The 15621-nt window shown below is 39.2% G+C and overlaps 1 protein-coding gene across 4 annotated transcripts in view; it reads right to left on the bottom strand.

The window, feature by feature from the left end:
* The window catches only part of LOC107998674 (ankyrin repeat and fibronectin type-III domain-containing protein 1), a 98270-nt gene that overhangs the window by 36974 nt on the left and 45675 nt on the right, over positions 1-15621 (bottom strand). For 3 of the 4 annotated variants that reach the window (XM_062084583.1, XM_062084582.1, XM_062084585.1), the window contains exons 3-6: positions 7612-7766; positions 7368-7487; positions 6521-6710; positions 1021-1280 (exon numbers count right to left, since the gene is read on the bottom strand). In XM_062084583.1, the coding sequence (XP_061940567.1) occupies positions 1021-1280; positions 6521-6710; positions 7368-7487; positions 7612-7766 (725 nt within the window). The remainder of the gene's footprint in view (positions 1-1020; positions 1281-6520; positions 6711-7367; positions 7488-7611; positions 7767-15621) is intronic. The other variant, XM_062084584.1, reaches the window with a different exon arrangement.

Below are 15621 nucleotides of genomic sequence, written 5' to 3'. Positions count from 1 at the left end.
TATAACTATTATCACAAACTGAACGATTACCGTCTTTCCTATCGAGACTTATTTTATCTAATCTTGCACATCATTGAATCTAGATTCCTCGAGAAAAATGAAACTCGAAAAACGAATTTTTAATCTGTAAAACAAAAAATTTTTGTTCCTTCGATCTTTCGTTAAAGATTAAGTGGGATAAATGAGTTACGATTAATTCATACAGTTTACCGTTTTCATTAAAACACTCGCAAGTTTTTACTAGTTAGAAGACGCAATGCCAGACTAATTGGAATAATTGCGCAAGTTAATCGAACTTCCCGAACGACGACCGAGGAAGAATGTAACTTCCGATGAAGCTTCGCTTCAACTATCATGCGAAAGGCATCCAAAGTTTTCAACTAACGTTGTTTGCTACGACGTCCTATCTCGATAATTGACGTTTCACGTTGGCTCGGATTTCATATAGACTGTTGCGACGGAACGAACCGATCATACAAGGATATAACTTAACATGCTCGTGAACGTAGAAAATAAGAAATTCCATTATCGATTAAATTGACAAAAGAATAAAAAAAAAAAGAAAAGAAAAGAAAAGAAAAAGATTTCAACGTGAAATCATATTTTCAAAGAAAAACATTCTCGGTATAAATCAAATTAAAAGAAAATTTCCAAGGAGTATCGTGCGATTTCTATCATACGCTATTTCAATATCAACTTTTTTTTTCTCGGAAAATAAATCCGGCATAAGGGAGGCAAGATACCCAGATCCTTTCTTTACCTCAAAATAAAATATTCTGTAATGTTCATCGACGATGACGTCTCTCTCCCTCTCTCTTTCTCTCTCTCTCTTCTTTGCACGCGAAAATTGATGATAAGATTTTCTCCACTCTACTGGAATAAATCTTCAAAGGGAATGGAAATCGTACACCGATTCTCTCTGCCCCTTTCGATATACAAAGGAGACGATCGATCAATTTTAAATTTCGATTCGAATCCTGTGAAAAATCGGGGAACCAATAGCAAAAATGAGACACTTACCCGACACCGCACGGTGACCCTTCACCCTTCTTCCGATATTAGGCGAGACGAGGCTGAGTCTGTCGCCTCTGGCGCCTAACAGGGGACTTGGACTCCTTCTCGGCGGTGGTGGTTGATCGGCGAAAAGCCCATAGCTGCTCCCAGCGTTCACTGTATTACTGCCATTGATAGTTCCCACCCCTCCAGCGATGCTCCACTCTGCCACACTGTCGATCGAGCTACTTCTTGGAAGGCAGGAGCTGGTCGTGCTGCAGTCTCGTCTGTTGATCAAAATTTTCGGCTGACTTGCGCCACGCTTTCATTCCATTAATTGCACGAAATTGGCGAATCGAGACCGACGGATATATCAGAGAAGACGATGATTTCGTCGCAAGATCGGGACGAATTTGTCACGAGAATCGATGTCGAACGATTTTCGCGATTAAATATTTTACGCTCGGGAGTAGAATTTTTTCATCGCTAAGAGGAAATATTTATATCTCGACGGATAAATTGGTTAAAATTTATATATGATCCAATTAATAATTCTCTATCGCCCGAGGTTACATTGATAAACCAGTTTGCACGCTATTTAGGAGATCGATATATTAAATTTACCGAAGTTTCCCGAACAGACTTGGGCACTTAATCTTCACCCTATGCTTTCCTCGTTTAAAACTACCCCTCTGCCATTGTAACCTTTAACACGCTATTAGGTCCATATTACAACACGTGTCCCAGCTAACGCGAAACCTTTAATCGTGTTTATTCAAAATTGCGCTAAGACCAATAATATTAATCCCGTCTAATCAACTATATGTCGCTATTCTCGTGTTTTTTTTGTATATATATGCATATATACTTTTCGACATTTGCCAGCCCCCGCTTTAACGTCGCATTAAAATTGATAAAATCCTTCCTACGTTGTAATCTTTGCCCTTTCGATTCCTTTCTAAGATCGTATCCTACGCGCATCCATTAGTTTATCCTTCATTGTCAACTTTGAGCGACCTTGGAGTCAAAAATGTCCTTTTGATGTCGTTTCAATTTTATATATATATATCTGACACGTTTCTTTTATCACGCCACCAATTAAAAAAAAATTAATCGCACAATCTCTTTTCAGGAGAATTTATCTGACATTCATCATTGAAACGCAAAATTCTTATAATAAAAAATATCTGAGATTTTTGAGACTACTGAGAATTCTTCGTTGTACCAAAAATAGTATATACGACAAAGAATACATACAAAAAAAAAAAATACTTCTTCGCAGCAACTATAGGGTTTTTTTTATTCTCTTTGTTATTGCATTTCTTTTCAATTCAAGCAAAAAGAAACGGAAGGACGAAAGACGAGTAATGTTAATAATCGAAGAAAAAACTGATTCGAATTATTTATTTCTGTTCTGATCGATTTTTCTATCAAAATTTCTTCCCTTAACGTAAGATCTTTGGGAATCGCTGTAACGATTCTACATTTTTACGAGTAGCATTCAATGAAATATCGCTCGCGACGAAAATGGAAGATAAATGAGAAATGAATATGAAATGCATTATAAAAAAAAAAGCATATGAAGCTTTTGAATATCCCTTATAAAACTTTTTTATTTTCAATTCCTTTGACAAATCTTGCCATGGCGCTATGAATTTTTCCAATATGGAACACAAAGGAACAGATCCACATGATTCTCCCTTGAAAAAAGATATTGATAAAATAAGAAATCCACTTTTAATATCTCATCTCTTTTGCGAGGAACGAATGATTAAAGAGCTCCTCTGCTATCTGCTTTGAGCATGGCGACAACCGACGCTAATTAATTCTGATTTCTTGAAAAGGAGCCGGAATCCTCTCCGTTTTTAATCTTGATTAACCCTCGGAAAGACTTAGGACCACCCTATGTGCGATATTCGACCAGATCGAGCTTCCAAATTACAAGCTTCTCGCCAAACTTTGTCAAAGTGATCAACTTCCAAGCTGGACCATCCCCTTTCTCCTCGGCGATCTTTATTCCTCTTCTCGGGGCAACGAAAAACTGAAAATTCCCAATCTCTCTCAATGTCGCGTCAATGAGATATCGGCGATCCTCCAGCTTCAATTATGAAATAAGCGACCCGCAGCTTCGCGTTTTTCAATTTTCTCCACCTTTACGAGAAGAAGAAAATATTACACGAAGCAACACGATCGAGAGTGAGTGGGAAAAATGGAAAATTGCGGTGATTCTCGTTCCATTAAATCTTCGAGTTGTCTCCCGCACTATTTTTCTCCTCGCACACGTTCTTTTCAATATTTGCCGAGCGGTGGCCGCGAGATTTCCTCGCGTCCGCAATTACCCCTGACGCAAATTACGCGGTAGAATGGTTTAAAATTACCTGCCTCGGCCATGTTTCGAATTCACGGGGTTACTTTAATTCTCGTTACTCTCCCGCGAAGGGAAAAACAACTCTTCTGCCTTCCACGGCCATGATTCACGATAATGATTCGCCCGACCTTCGCGCGCATACACACGTGTAATGAGCGCATTAAGACCGCTCGTTAACCCGATCAGAAAGGAGCGTTTTCTCGGTCTGACGAGTTAATCACAGCGATGAGCCGCTCGATGATCATTCGAAAGGGAGAGGAATGCTCGAAAGTGTCGAAATTATCGTTGGAACAGGATAATGGGGATAAAAATCAATGGTCCGCTCGAGGTTTAAATTAATTTTCCCCTCTCTTCTCTTCCCGTTCTGCGAGAACGAGAAATAAAAGAGCGAAAGTAAATCTATAAAATATTTATGAATTTATATCCGATTGGGATGTATGTCGAACGAATTTTAATTAAAAAACGTAAATTATGATCCAAACTACTTTTTTTTCATTTATTCGTTTGACGTATGACGGAAACAACATAAATTTTCATTGGATCGTGTGTTTGTTCCGGAGGAAACACCGTGAAAAACTATAAATAATTTTCAACGCCAGAAAGCAGAAGGGAAGATAATTGCTTTTTCTCTTGACTGGGGGGATAAGATTTCAGACTTGATGGCCGAGGAAAGGTCAGATACACGAGAAGATAACATCGTAATAAAAAAAAAAAAAAAAAAAGAAAGAAAAAAGAATTACTCAACCGATTTAAATTCTACTATACGTTCCCTTTAAACAGATCAAAGCAGCAGGTTCAACATTTAAATCGTTCTTTTTTTTTTTTTTTAAAGGAAATTGAAAAGAACGAATGAACTATTTCTAAAAGAATTTCGTAAAATTGATCAGTTTGAATAATTTCCATTGTTGGATCTCGAGTTAGAAACAAGTTGGACGATGCGAAAGGCAGGAAAAGGAGGAAGAGGAAGAAGTGAAAATGGTGAAATAGTGGCCAGACACGAAAGTGAATCTGATATAGACTTATCGTCCGGCTATAAATTTACTTTTACATTCGTCGACTTTTTATCGAGTTGTGTATCACGATAAATAGATGCATACAAGATTGTACAAGATTTATTTAATAAAAGAAACTGAAAATTTTGATAAAGGATCGCGAATAATCAAAAAATATAATTTAAAATTTTCCTAGTAATAATTAAGAAGCACGAATCGTTGCTATACTAATAATTTTCCAGTATTTTAATAAATTCATCCCACTTTTAAGAAACATCGAATAACTTTTTCAACAATTCCACTTTCAACGAGCGTGGAAGAAGAAGAGGAGGAGGAGGAAGAAAAAGAACAAAACCACACGGAATTACAGCAAAAACTGAAACGCACATAAATTCTACTTTACTTCATCGCTAGATTCGCGAAACAAACGATCAAAACGTTGAAATTCTACCGTAAACTGGAGAGGGAGCGGATACAAACACGCCTCCTTCCGTAAAACGTTAATATTTTCGAATGAACACGTGAAAATATCGCGTGTTGTGTTTCCTCGAAGTCTGGCCGTCTCCATTCGTCGAAAACCGGGTCGCATCCATTTGCAAATTGAACTTCCACATCCTCGCGAGTAAAGCACACGTTCGGTTTGAACCCTTTGTGCCTTCCACGATACAAGAGATACATTGCCCCTCAAAAGTTTATGGACATATTATTAATTCTATAGAATTCGTTATATACACAACGTAAATTATTAATATTAAATGATAACTTTCGCGATAATTCATCGTGTTAAAAATATAACGAGTATATATTCTGATAGTATTAAATTGAATAAATTAACTTGGACAAGTTTAAAAAAGTTTATAGTATAATATTTTATAAAACATATCCACGTAATGGACGCATAAATGAGAAGAAAATATAGATTTCTTTTTACTTATTATTAACGAATATATTAAAATTTGATCTGAAACGCTCCAAAAGAAAGGAAATTTCTCGAAAATTTCACGAAAACGGTTACAAAGAAGAAAGTGTCCACACGCGAGCGTATATACCTCGTTCGACCTCGATGTTTCCTCCGCCAACTGTCACGCGATAGATCTTCGTTCCCGTTTCGAAGCCACTCGTGAACTCGATGAAAGTGCGGATTTTAAAATAATGTCTATCGATCGATGGATAGAGGGAGGTGTACAGGTCGATGCGTTTCAACCCCGAGATAATGCCACTTTGCCGTTGGAATAGGGAGGTGGAGGAGGAGGAGGAGGGTGGCGAGACGTCGAGCCTTGTAATTTCACCGGGGAGAGAAAGGGCTTTTCCCTTTTCTCTCCGCGAGGAAAAGCTGTTGTCTCGTAGAGGAGAGAGGATGATTTCCTCCCGTAAGAACCGAGGCCAGATTCTCCTCCCCCTCCTTCGATCAGAGATAACGATGATTTGTCGAGAGATACGGCCCAATCCCAGGCTGGATAAAGGTGGGAGATATCGTTCGAGTTAAGTTTTGGACGAGCTCGTTTGTACGGTGTCTCGCGATAAGGGTGGTTGTCCCGATCACTTTCTGCTTAATTTGGTTAATGCGATGAGAAACGAGTTTTACTCACGAGAGATATCCAAGGCTTTGCTCTTAACGCCGCGTCTGGAAAAAAAAGCGAAATTCTCTCGATGGATGCGATTAACGCGTTATATTATAAACTTGAGATTCAAATTTGCCTGAGAACGCTCGGAAACGAAGGTAACGCTAAGTTTAATTGTAATTTGTAAGGTTTTACGGACCTGTTAAATTAACGACTGGACGACCGTTTACGGATATAGATCGGAATCGAACGAAAGGGATGATAATTTGTCGATACAAATTTGAGATATTGTCTCGAGCTCGAATTAATTTCCCGACGAGTGATCGTGAAAGCCATCCGATGTTCAAATATCGCGTTCGATGTTGCGAGAAAAGTAATAACTTTTAATTTGTTGCGAAACAAGTTTCGACGAGAATTCGCCGAAACACTTCTTCCTGATCGGGGCTGTTTTCTTTCGATTTCTGCGACAAATTTTCTTTTTTCTTTCTTCCTCTTCTCCTTCTTTTTTTTAATCTTGCCCTCGAATCGATAGAGGGCGCTCGATCCAAGCCTCCCCTCCCTTCCCCTCGTATTTTAAGAATCTGATGGTCGGTTTCGTGACATACCTTTCCCAGGAGAGCCTTCGTGGAATTTCATCGCTCGGAATGAAGCTTGGCCTTTGGTTCAAGAGCCTCGCCAATCTGGTCAAAGGTTGAGAACCACCGATGCTGGAGGTACTCAGCCTCCCGCTTCTCGTCGAGTGTTCCTTCGAGGATTCTCTGGTTGGTGGCGGGCCGGAGTCCGAGACGCGACGTTCTTTAAATAAAAGTAAAGAAAAAAAAAATGGAATATGCATAAGAGAAAGGGGAATGGAAAAGAATAAGACTTACTCTGAGAAAGTTCTCTTTAGTTATTTTCGGATATTTGTTTACATAAATATGAAATAAATATCTTTTAACGAGAAAAAATTATTAAAATAAAGAAAAAGTTGTCAAGAATTATTAGGATCGGATTTTTCTATAATCTACCATTAAATTTTATTGTAGAGAAAAGGGTAAATAAAAGTAATTGGGCAAAGTGTCGGTAAAAACCTAATCCATTAGCTGCCATCGTATAAATTTCATATTCCTTCGAATAAAATTATCTCGTTAAATGAAGTAGGAAAAAAAAAAAAAAAAAGAAAAAGAAAACATTTATCATCAAGCTTCTCTACGGAAAAATAAAATTTACAGATTCAGAATAATGCGCGTCCCTAAAAACTCTCTCCGTTTATAAAATAGAAAACTCGTGGAAATTCATTTTAAAACAGATTTAAAACAGATTTGCTGCGCGCACGATCGTTTTCAGGAATCGAGGAAGACATCACAAAAGAAAAGAAAAGAAAAAAAGAAATTCTACCCAATCCGCGAACGTGAATTCCGCGGATTAAGCGGGATCGATTGATCGGCATTTCCTTCGCGGATAAACCCTTACCTATCGTGTCGTCCGTGAAGGATATCCTCGGCGCGAGCAACCTGCAATGGGAGGCGGTACTCGCACGTTTCGTCGAACTTGCACCGTCCGTGGGTGGAACGGATAAACCAGTTGATGCAGCTGTAATCGAAGTTATCGAAGTGGTCGCACGCTCGTAAATAAAACGATGCGTAGAGAGATACGAGGGATAGTTTGAAAAGGAGGGAAGAAGGGACGAACGAAGACATCTTATTTATTAACGTACCGTTATTAACGTAACGAGCATCGATCTGAGCCTGAAGGATACTCAAGCCGGGCGCTACTATGGCTGGCAGAGTTCTGGAACGTAAGAGGGGGGCAGGACGTCCCCCGGGACCTCGCGCGCCTCTGCCTTCCGTTTTGCATTCTACCGTCGGGATGCTGGAAGCAAACAAACGATATTATTATACCATTCGCTTAATCGGGGGTTATTCCATCGACGTGGAATATCAATGAACCTTCTCCCACGAGATTTCAAAGATATTAATTGTTCTACTTCTGTATACAGATCTCTGTATACAATTTGTTCCTACGATTTTACGTATTTACGATTTCGTGCTCGATTGGGTTTCAGTCAAAGTGTTATTATTTATTGGTTGATAATATATTGTTATTATCAATAATAAGGAAATATCCAACGAACTTTTTCTCTCATAAGAGAGATATTAACCGTTCTGTACGAGGGGTTGAAATTTCGAAACGAAGTTACTTTGAGTGATAACTTTATTTCGAACGCTCGAATTTATTCCGGTGGCTGTTATGGTTGATCCGCTTTTCATGTATCTCGGCAGTTAGGCGCTATTAATAAATTATTCGAGAGCAATTTTGCCAAGTTATTTTTAACCTCCACCGTTAAAATTTTGCCCACCCTTGAAGCGTACCTCTCTAAGAATTTAAACGTCGCGTGAAATGTTTCGATAAAAATAATTTTGAGACGGATATGAATAGAAAAATATTCGAGATGGAGTTTTTTTTGTTTCTTTCGCATCCACGTTCGGAATTTATCACGGGGAGAGAACGTGCACAATTCTATAGAGATTTGTCACGAGGGAAGAAAATAAAGATCAGGAACGGAATCTTTTTCTTCCCCGTGTCGTGTAATAAGAGCAGAACGATCGAAGAAAAAAGCAGAGTGGCAAGAAGCCGAGGTAAACCTTCGAACGAGGAAAGGAAGTTGGTGTCACGAGATCAGGATTACGGATCCTGCCTCGCAGGAAGTTCATCTACCGGCCGAGCACTTTGTCTCTCCGCTGGACCCATTCCACTTTCTTTTATCCTCTCTCGATAATTAACGTCGGTTCGTGTACGAGAGCGAAAAACGGTTTCTTGGTACATAACAATTATTGAACGAAAAAAAAAAAGAACAAATCTGACGTAAACAAATGGCGTATTCGAGAATAGGAAGACCGCAATTTTTATTAATTTTTATCGAATCGAATCAGCGATGTCGAATTATTGAAAATGTTTTGACGTGTTTGTTTTACTTTCTCGATAAAAAAAAAACGAAACAAATTTGTTATCGAAGAAACGTGCGTTATTTGGCGCGATAAAGAGGATTATTTACTAGGAGAGAAGAGAATAATATAGTGGCGAAGTTCAGAAGTTCGGAGATAACAAGACGATCAAATTGCGGAAAATAACTTATTGACACAATCGCCACCCCTTCGTCCCCTCTGCCGTCTACTTTCAAACTGGGTCACATTCTGCATTCAATTAAAACTTGAAAATTATTAAAGGGAAGATTAACCACCATATCTGATACAAATTTAAAAAAAAAAAAGAATCATTCTCAGCTTTTCGAAAGAAGTGTTCCTTCCTTTCGCTTTCCTTTCTTTTTTTTCTTCTTTTCTTAAACCAAGATGTCAGACTGATATGTATAACTTTGAAAAAAATGAGCTGTTCCCGACGAGAAACTCTCGAGATCGTATCTTCCGTCTCGAGGGCCTGGCCTTAAATCCGTACCAAAAACAAAAGTCATCTTGAAAAATGGAAAAGAAAAATTTCTCCCATTCGAAAACTCGCGCGAACAGATGTAATAAAATATTTGTTGGAACGAACGGACAGAATCCTGAGGAGAATGGAACGTTTCTCTCGAAACGAAACACCGTTTGAAAGATTGGAAATAGGTATTTTTCCACGAACCTAGGAAAATCCTGGTGGAACCATTACGAGAAATTGTGCATGGTCTCTTTTAAAAAAGGGAGATTGGCGGGATAAGCGTGCACGTCCAAGCATCTTTAATGTTATTTTCCCTGTTAAAATGGATAAAGCAAGATTGATCCTCTGTTTCGAAACGATCTACTTGAGAATCTTGCATATCTTTCGAGAAAGCTCGACTCGAGAGGATAATTATTTAAGAATTGGTGTTGGAAGGAGAGCGTTTTGCGTTTTCTTTGTGAAAAGATGTGTATACCGTTATTCGACTTTTCGAAGCTGTTTGATTAAATTTCAAAATTGTTTAACGTTGAAAAGTAAATCTCCCTTTCAAAACTTGCCGCGTACACTTCTCGCCAAACTTCCGCTCGAAAGCTTTCAGAAATTTCCAAGAGAGGATGTTTTCGAACTTGTTGTTGGCCGAATCCGCCAATCCTGGTTGACCGGGATATTTTGAGAACGTAGTGCGCGCAGCTTTTCGAACTTAAAGGATCTCAACCTCGATAGTTTCCCCTGTCAGGCGCACGAGCTTCCAAAGGACTCAACATTAAATCATGCACATTGTTCCACCGCCGCAGATTTCGATATCCCCTCGAATTTCTTTCTGGCAACGTTTCATTTCGCGATGTTCCAACAAACGCTTCTCCTTCTTCTTCTTCTTCTTCTTCGATTTCGATTAATTGCGAATCGATGGGAAAGGAAATTCGAGCGATTTTACAAAGATGGACAGAAATGCTTCCTTCGCAATTTCGGAAAATCATCGAAAGGATTCTATCGTTGAAATTCGTTCGAGCCGAAACAATAAACGTCACGTCGGAGTGAAAAGAGGAGAAAAAGAGTGAAAGAAAAAAAGAAAAGAAAAAAAGAAACGGGGAAGAGGAGGAAGAGGCAACACCAGCGCGTATCTGGTCGAACGTTTATTTCGTGGAGCGGTCTTTTGCATCGACGCGTTTCGATTCAACTCTTCGTTTTTTCCGCTTCGAAATCCGCCTATCTTTCGCGCTCTCGCTCGAAACGTAGTGGAAACCGAATATTGCAAAGCGGTATTGTTCTTTGGTAAGAAGATTCCTCTCGAACGAAGGAACGCTCGTACTGGTCGCCAAAGGAAATTGCGACCGACTGTCTGCCTTCTTGCTCGTCTTCCTCGTACATATATATATATACATTTAACAAGACACTCGTTCGAGTTTAATCCTGTTACGATTCTTGGTTTTTATTTCTTACACGTGGAAAAAGGAAAAAGTAAAATTCATAAACCGTTAAAGAGAACCGTTTTTTTATTACGCGATTTCACAACACAATTAACGAAGAACTATATCAAGAAAGATCTCTCGATAAAATTCAACGATAATAGAATTAGAAATTGCACAGAGAGAGAGAGAGACAATCGAATTGGACGGAAAATTTATCAATTCGTTTCGCACGTTGTGCGTGAAAATAATTCGATAACGAAAACTCGGATCTCTTCGATGCTCGTGGTCGGCCTCGCTGATGAGAATGCGAATTAATGCGACGTACGTAATTAAATGTAATTAACGCGACCATGTCCGGATGCACCGGTGTAAATTGGTCGATTAATCTTTTCGTTCTCGTTCCGGGATTAATATTGTGACGTGTTGAGGAAAAAGGAACGGGAGGAGAGGGGGAGAGGGGAAAAGTAGCTGCGTGGAGGGAATGAATTTTTAATCAAGAATACGAGTGGCCGTGGAAGAGGGTTTACTAAAGGCAGCCGGGCGTTTGTTTGCCGCCTTTTCTCATTAAAATGTCGCATGGCTTGCTCGAATAACGACTACTAATGATGCAATTAGACCACAAAAAATTTGCGTTAATTATATCAGATAAGGGGGGAAAAGGAAGGGAAAAGTTAAGGATGCTTTCGCATGCTCGATTGGAAATGGAAATTTCCTTGTTTAACCGATCAGGATAACGAAGAAATATATCTCTTCCGCGCAAAACGAGATTATCAGCCGCGCGATTACGTTCAACGAAATCCTCGGAAAAGAGAAAATTTTATCTCGTTCGGGATTAAAACCTTTTGTCCCGTTATGCTCGAAGAGAGAATGTTATAGAACGGGAAGGAAAATGTTCGATTTGGAATTATACTTGTTCCTTCTTTATCGCGTCGTTGATATCGAGAGGACAATAGCCTATACCGAGCATCTGATTCCATCATTTGCAAATGTGTCACAACTGTTTTCGACAACTGTCTTCCCTTTTTTACGAGTTTATTTTACGATCGGTAAACCTCGGCACGAAAAATATCTTTGTTGTATCGCCGGCGAAATTACCGAGCGTTTGCTTATACCTCCCACACTAATACGTGTCACGATCGTGGAGATAAAAGTCAGAGGAGCGTTCACCGCGATGTCGAAGAAACGATGCTCGATCGTCCCGGGAGGAAATAAAATTTCCTCTCGGTTGTTCGTGCGCATCGCCCTCGGACGATTGCAAGTTTCGGTTCAAGGGCCGAAACATCGATCCATCGATTCTCGAGAGAGGAATCGTCTCGAAATAGTTTTCGAGATTATAGATCGAACCGTTTCGACCGATTGATTTTTCTCGAGAATATTTATTAATAAGTTCGACGAGTTTATTTTTCTTCTATTTTCTTGTATTTTTTAAAGAGAAATATCACGTCGAATTACTCTTGCAAATCGGCTTTCTCGTAAAACGAAAATTTATACACCCATCTCTCGGAGATGAAGAAGGCGTATACTTTACCTTTGTTGCTTTCGTTGCAGACTCTCGAGTAAAAAGCACCGAGCATTATGGATATAAGAGGGCACGGTTTTACGTCCGAGGTGTCATAGCGGCACTGCCGACTAAGAGTTAAAAATTTTCGTTTCAAAGGTATAAGATTCTCAGCTGCGCGTTTCAACGGCCGGTTTCTTATCGGCTGGTCCAAAATTCATCGCTTGGAAAAGTGCTTTGTAGAAATTATCTTTTTTTTACCTATCCTTTCCGTTATTTTTTTTAGATATTTTTAGATTATTTATAATCGCGAACAAATTTTTTTAATTTCCACGCTATTTTTATGAGGATACTCTTTCGTAGAGATTCTTTTTTTTCTTTTTTTTTGATATCTTTGTGCCATTCTTCAGCATTGAAATTCCTTTGCTGTTTTCCTCCACTCGATGTTCCTTCCGATTACTGCAACCCCTTTGACATTCCAGCACCGATTTTTGATATCATCGTTCTCTTCTTGCTAACAACTCCTCTCGAAATACAGGTAGAGAGAAGGTATTCCTTTATCCAAACAGGAACTTTCACGAATCTCAATTTCAACAATCTGGAGGAAGATGCGTCGTCGAAGGAAAGCTTGCATAGATTCGTTGTCATTATCGATATTAGATAATAATCCTCTCTCCACAGAAAGTAAATAGAACTGGAAACTCCAGCTTTCGATAGAAACAAAGAGAAAGTGAATACCAGTACCCATCGATCGAATTACAGGAGTGGACGTCGCCAAGTAGAGATCTTCCGGCAAAGGACGCAACATCTCGAAGAGCTTCAAACACTTTGACAATCGTAGCGAAATTGAAAGCACAGAAATTGGATTCGAACCACCTTTGAAAACGTCTTTCCACGATCCATCTCAATCTCGTTACGCGAAACGACGATATTTTAACGTGGAATGTCATCCAGTTCGCGACAAATATTTCGTGATATTTTCGCGCTCGAGTAAAAAAAAAAGCTTCCAAAGCAAATATGTGAAATGAATCCACGATTTTTGTATCAATTATTCAAATATATTACATCTGTAAATTAAAATTTCGATGCATCATTTAAAATCGTTCCCGAAACTCTTACGCAATTATCGAGTTTCTTGATAAAAGAGATACGATAAATTCGATCTCTTCCAATGCTCGATAATCAAGATGGAATAAGAGTTAAAAGAGTGATCCAAAGTTTTGCGAAAAAATTTGCACCTTTCTCTCTAACTTTCATCATCGATAAACTATCTTTACTTTTATTAAATTTACCGCGACAAATTGCAATGTTTTATTCCACCTCGCCTCCGAATCGAATTAAATTCTCGACTTGATAACAATAATAACAACAATAACGATATAATCGAGTACAAAAAGAATACAGAAAGATCTCTCAGCAAAAAGAAACCTCGATGCTCTGCTTAAAAAATGATTGGAGAGAGAGAGAAAGAGAGAGAGAGCGTATCGAGTATAGAGTTTTCAATGAAATTACAAGGATAGATCTTCCCCTCCTCCTTCCTCCCTTCTTTTTTCCAACCAAGTTTCACCGCCAATTGAATTTTTCAACGCGAGGATCCTTGGAGAAAAGAGGTCCTCTTCCCGGCCGGCCTCTCAACTTTCTCCTCCGTTCGTTACTTCCTCCTCGTTAGGGATGCTTAATCCAATTTCTTGGTCGCGGATTCAACCGATAAATGTTGGAAAATGCTCCGCCAGCCTCCTTCCTCCTCGATGATCGTCGATGTAACGAATTAAAACGTGACGGCGTCGTGGATGCGACGACGAACCTCGATAAAACTGCTTAAACGGAAGAATCCGTGGCAAAAAAAAAATGCGGAGAAAACCTCGAAGGCGGGGCAAAGAAAAAAGAAAAAAAGGAACAACCGGCTCGAATTGAGACAGAGTCTAAAAATTCATATTTTTAGACGAGAAGAGTTTGTCGCGGCGCAAAGGATCGAACGGGCTCTCGACCTACTTCCTTTCCGGTTGCAAATTAATGCAATCCGAGCCTCTTTGATATAAAACGTCGGCTTCGGTTAAAATAAGGAAAAAGCACGTAGAAACGCGAGTGTTTTATTCTTGGGGAGGAGGCGTTTAATTCCACGCGAATCAATTTCGAATCGAGTTGAAGGGTTGAACTGAAGGAAGAGAGATCGAACAAATTTGGAGAAACGGGCGAGAGTTCAAGGTAACTTGATTCTCTCTGGATAGTAGCCGGATCTTGAAGTGACTAACGCGAGAAACGAGAGCAATAAAGTGATAAATCAAGGCAAAGTTTTGGGATGGAAAAGAACGCGTATCGAAGCTGTAAATCGTGCCTTCTCCAAGAGAAAAGATCGAGATAGAAGATCGTGGTTTCTAGAATGTATTCTATCCCACTTGAATATTATTAACACCTTCTACAAGGAAAATTTATTAAACAATTTATTAAGTGACTGACACGAAACATGAAAAAAGTGAGACGTAAGAAGACTCCTTTCACGAGTCGCAATGTTAGTTAATTGCGAGATGGATATATTTTGGATAAATTTGCATAAATTTGAGTGGATACGATGAGCGGCAAGAAGGAGATGGATAAAATTTGCCAGGGCGGAAACGGAATCTCATGTCGGAGGACGTTTGAATGAGGCGATTCCACTTATGGCAAGGATAGCCTGTATATTGGCAACCGTTGGAGCTCGAATCACTGGTTCAGATGTTGCACCAGTGGCTGGCAATGAACCTGACCTCGAAGCACCGAGATCAACTCGAAGGAAATTCGTTTCTCCTCGAGTGAACCTTACCGCCACCATTTTCTTCCGCGATATTATCGGATTATGTAATGTTGGCGCAATGCTCGGCCGAGCATAATGGTATTACGTTCCTCCTCGTGCAATTTCAACCGATACAACGCGTCGTAACGTTATTAAACCACCGATAAAGAAACGTAAGACCCGCGAGAGTCTGGCGGAGTTTCATCGTAAATATAAATCTTCTTAACGCGTAGGTATATATAATATCTCAATCAAACGCGGCGTGGAAAGAAGAGGAAAGGGAGAGATATCGGTGGCGAAATATTTTTCACTTTATATTTTTATATAAACGCTTCGACGAAGAATTCTTCTCGATTATCCAGATGTTCAAAAATTCTCGAGCGAAAATATACAACTGGGATGATTTATATTCGAATACACTACTGAGAGTAGGTGGATTTTAAGACATTCCACGATTATTCATTTAATCAACGGTAGGATAAGATCGAATTTTTGAACGATTTTGTTATACGGATTAAATTACGAGACGAAGAAGCGATTTACTCAAACTCTTTATCGTTTTCAAATAAATCAATTTTTCAAACAAGGGATTAAAATTCAGAGAAATGATAAATTATCGAA

The sequence above is a fragment of the Apis cerana genome, linkage group LG14, assembly GCF_029169275.1.
Source record: "Apis cerana isolate GH-2021 linkage group LG14, AcerK_1.0, whole genome shotgun sequence".
NCBI classification, from domain to species: domain Eukaryota; kingdom Metazoa; phylum Arthropoda; class Insecta; order Hymenoptera; family Apidae; genus Apis; species Apis cerana.
Note: the sequence above shows the minus strand (reverse complement) of the source record. Positions and strands in the feature narration are given on the sequence as shown.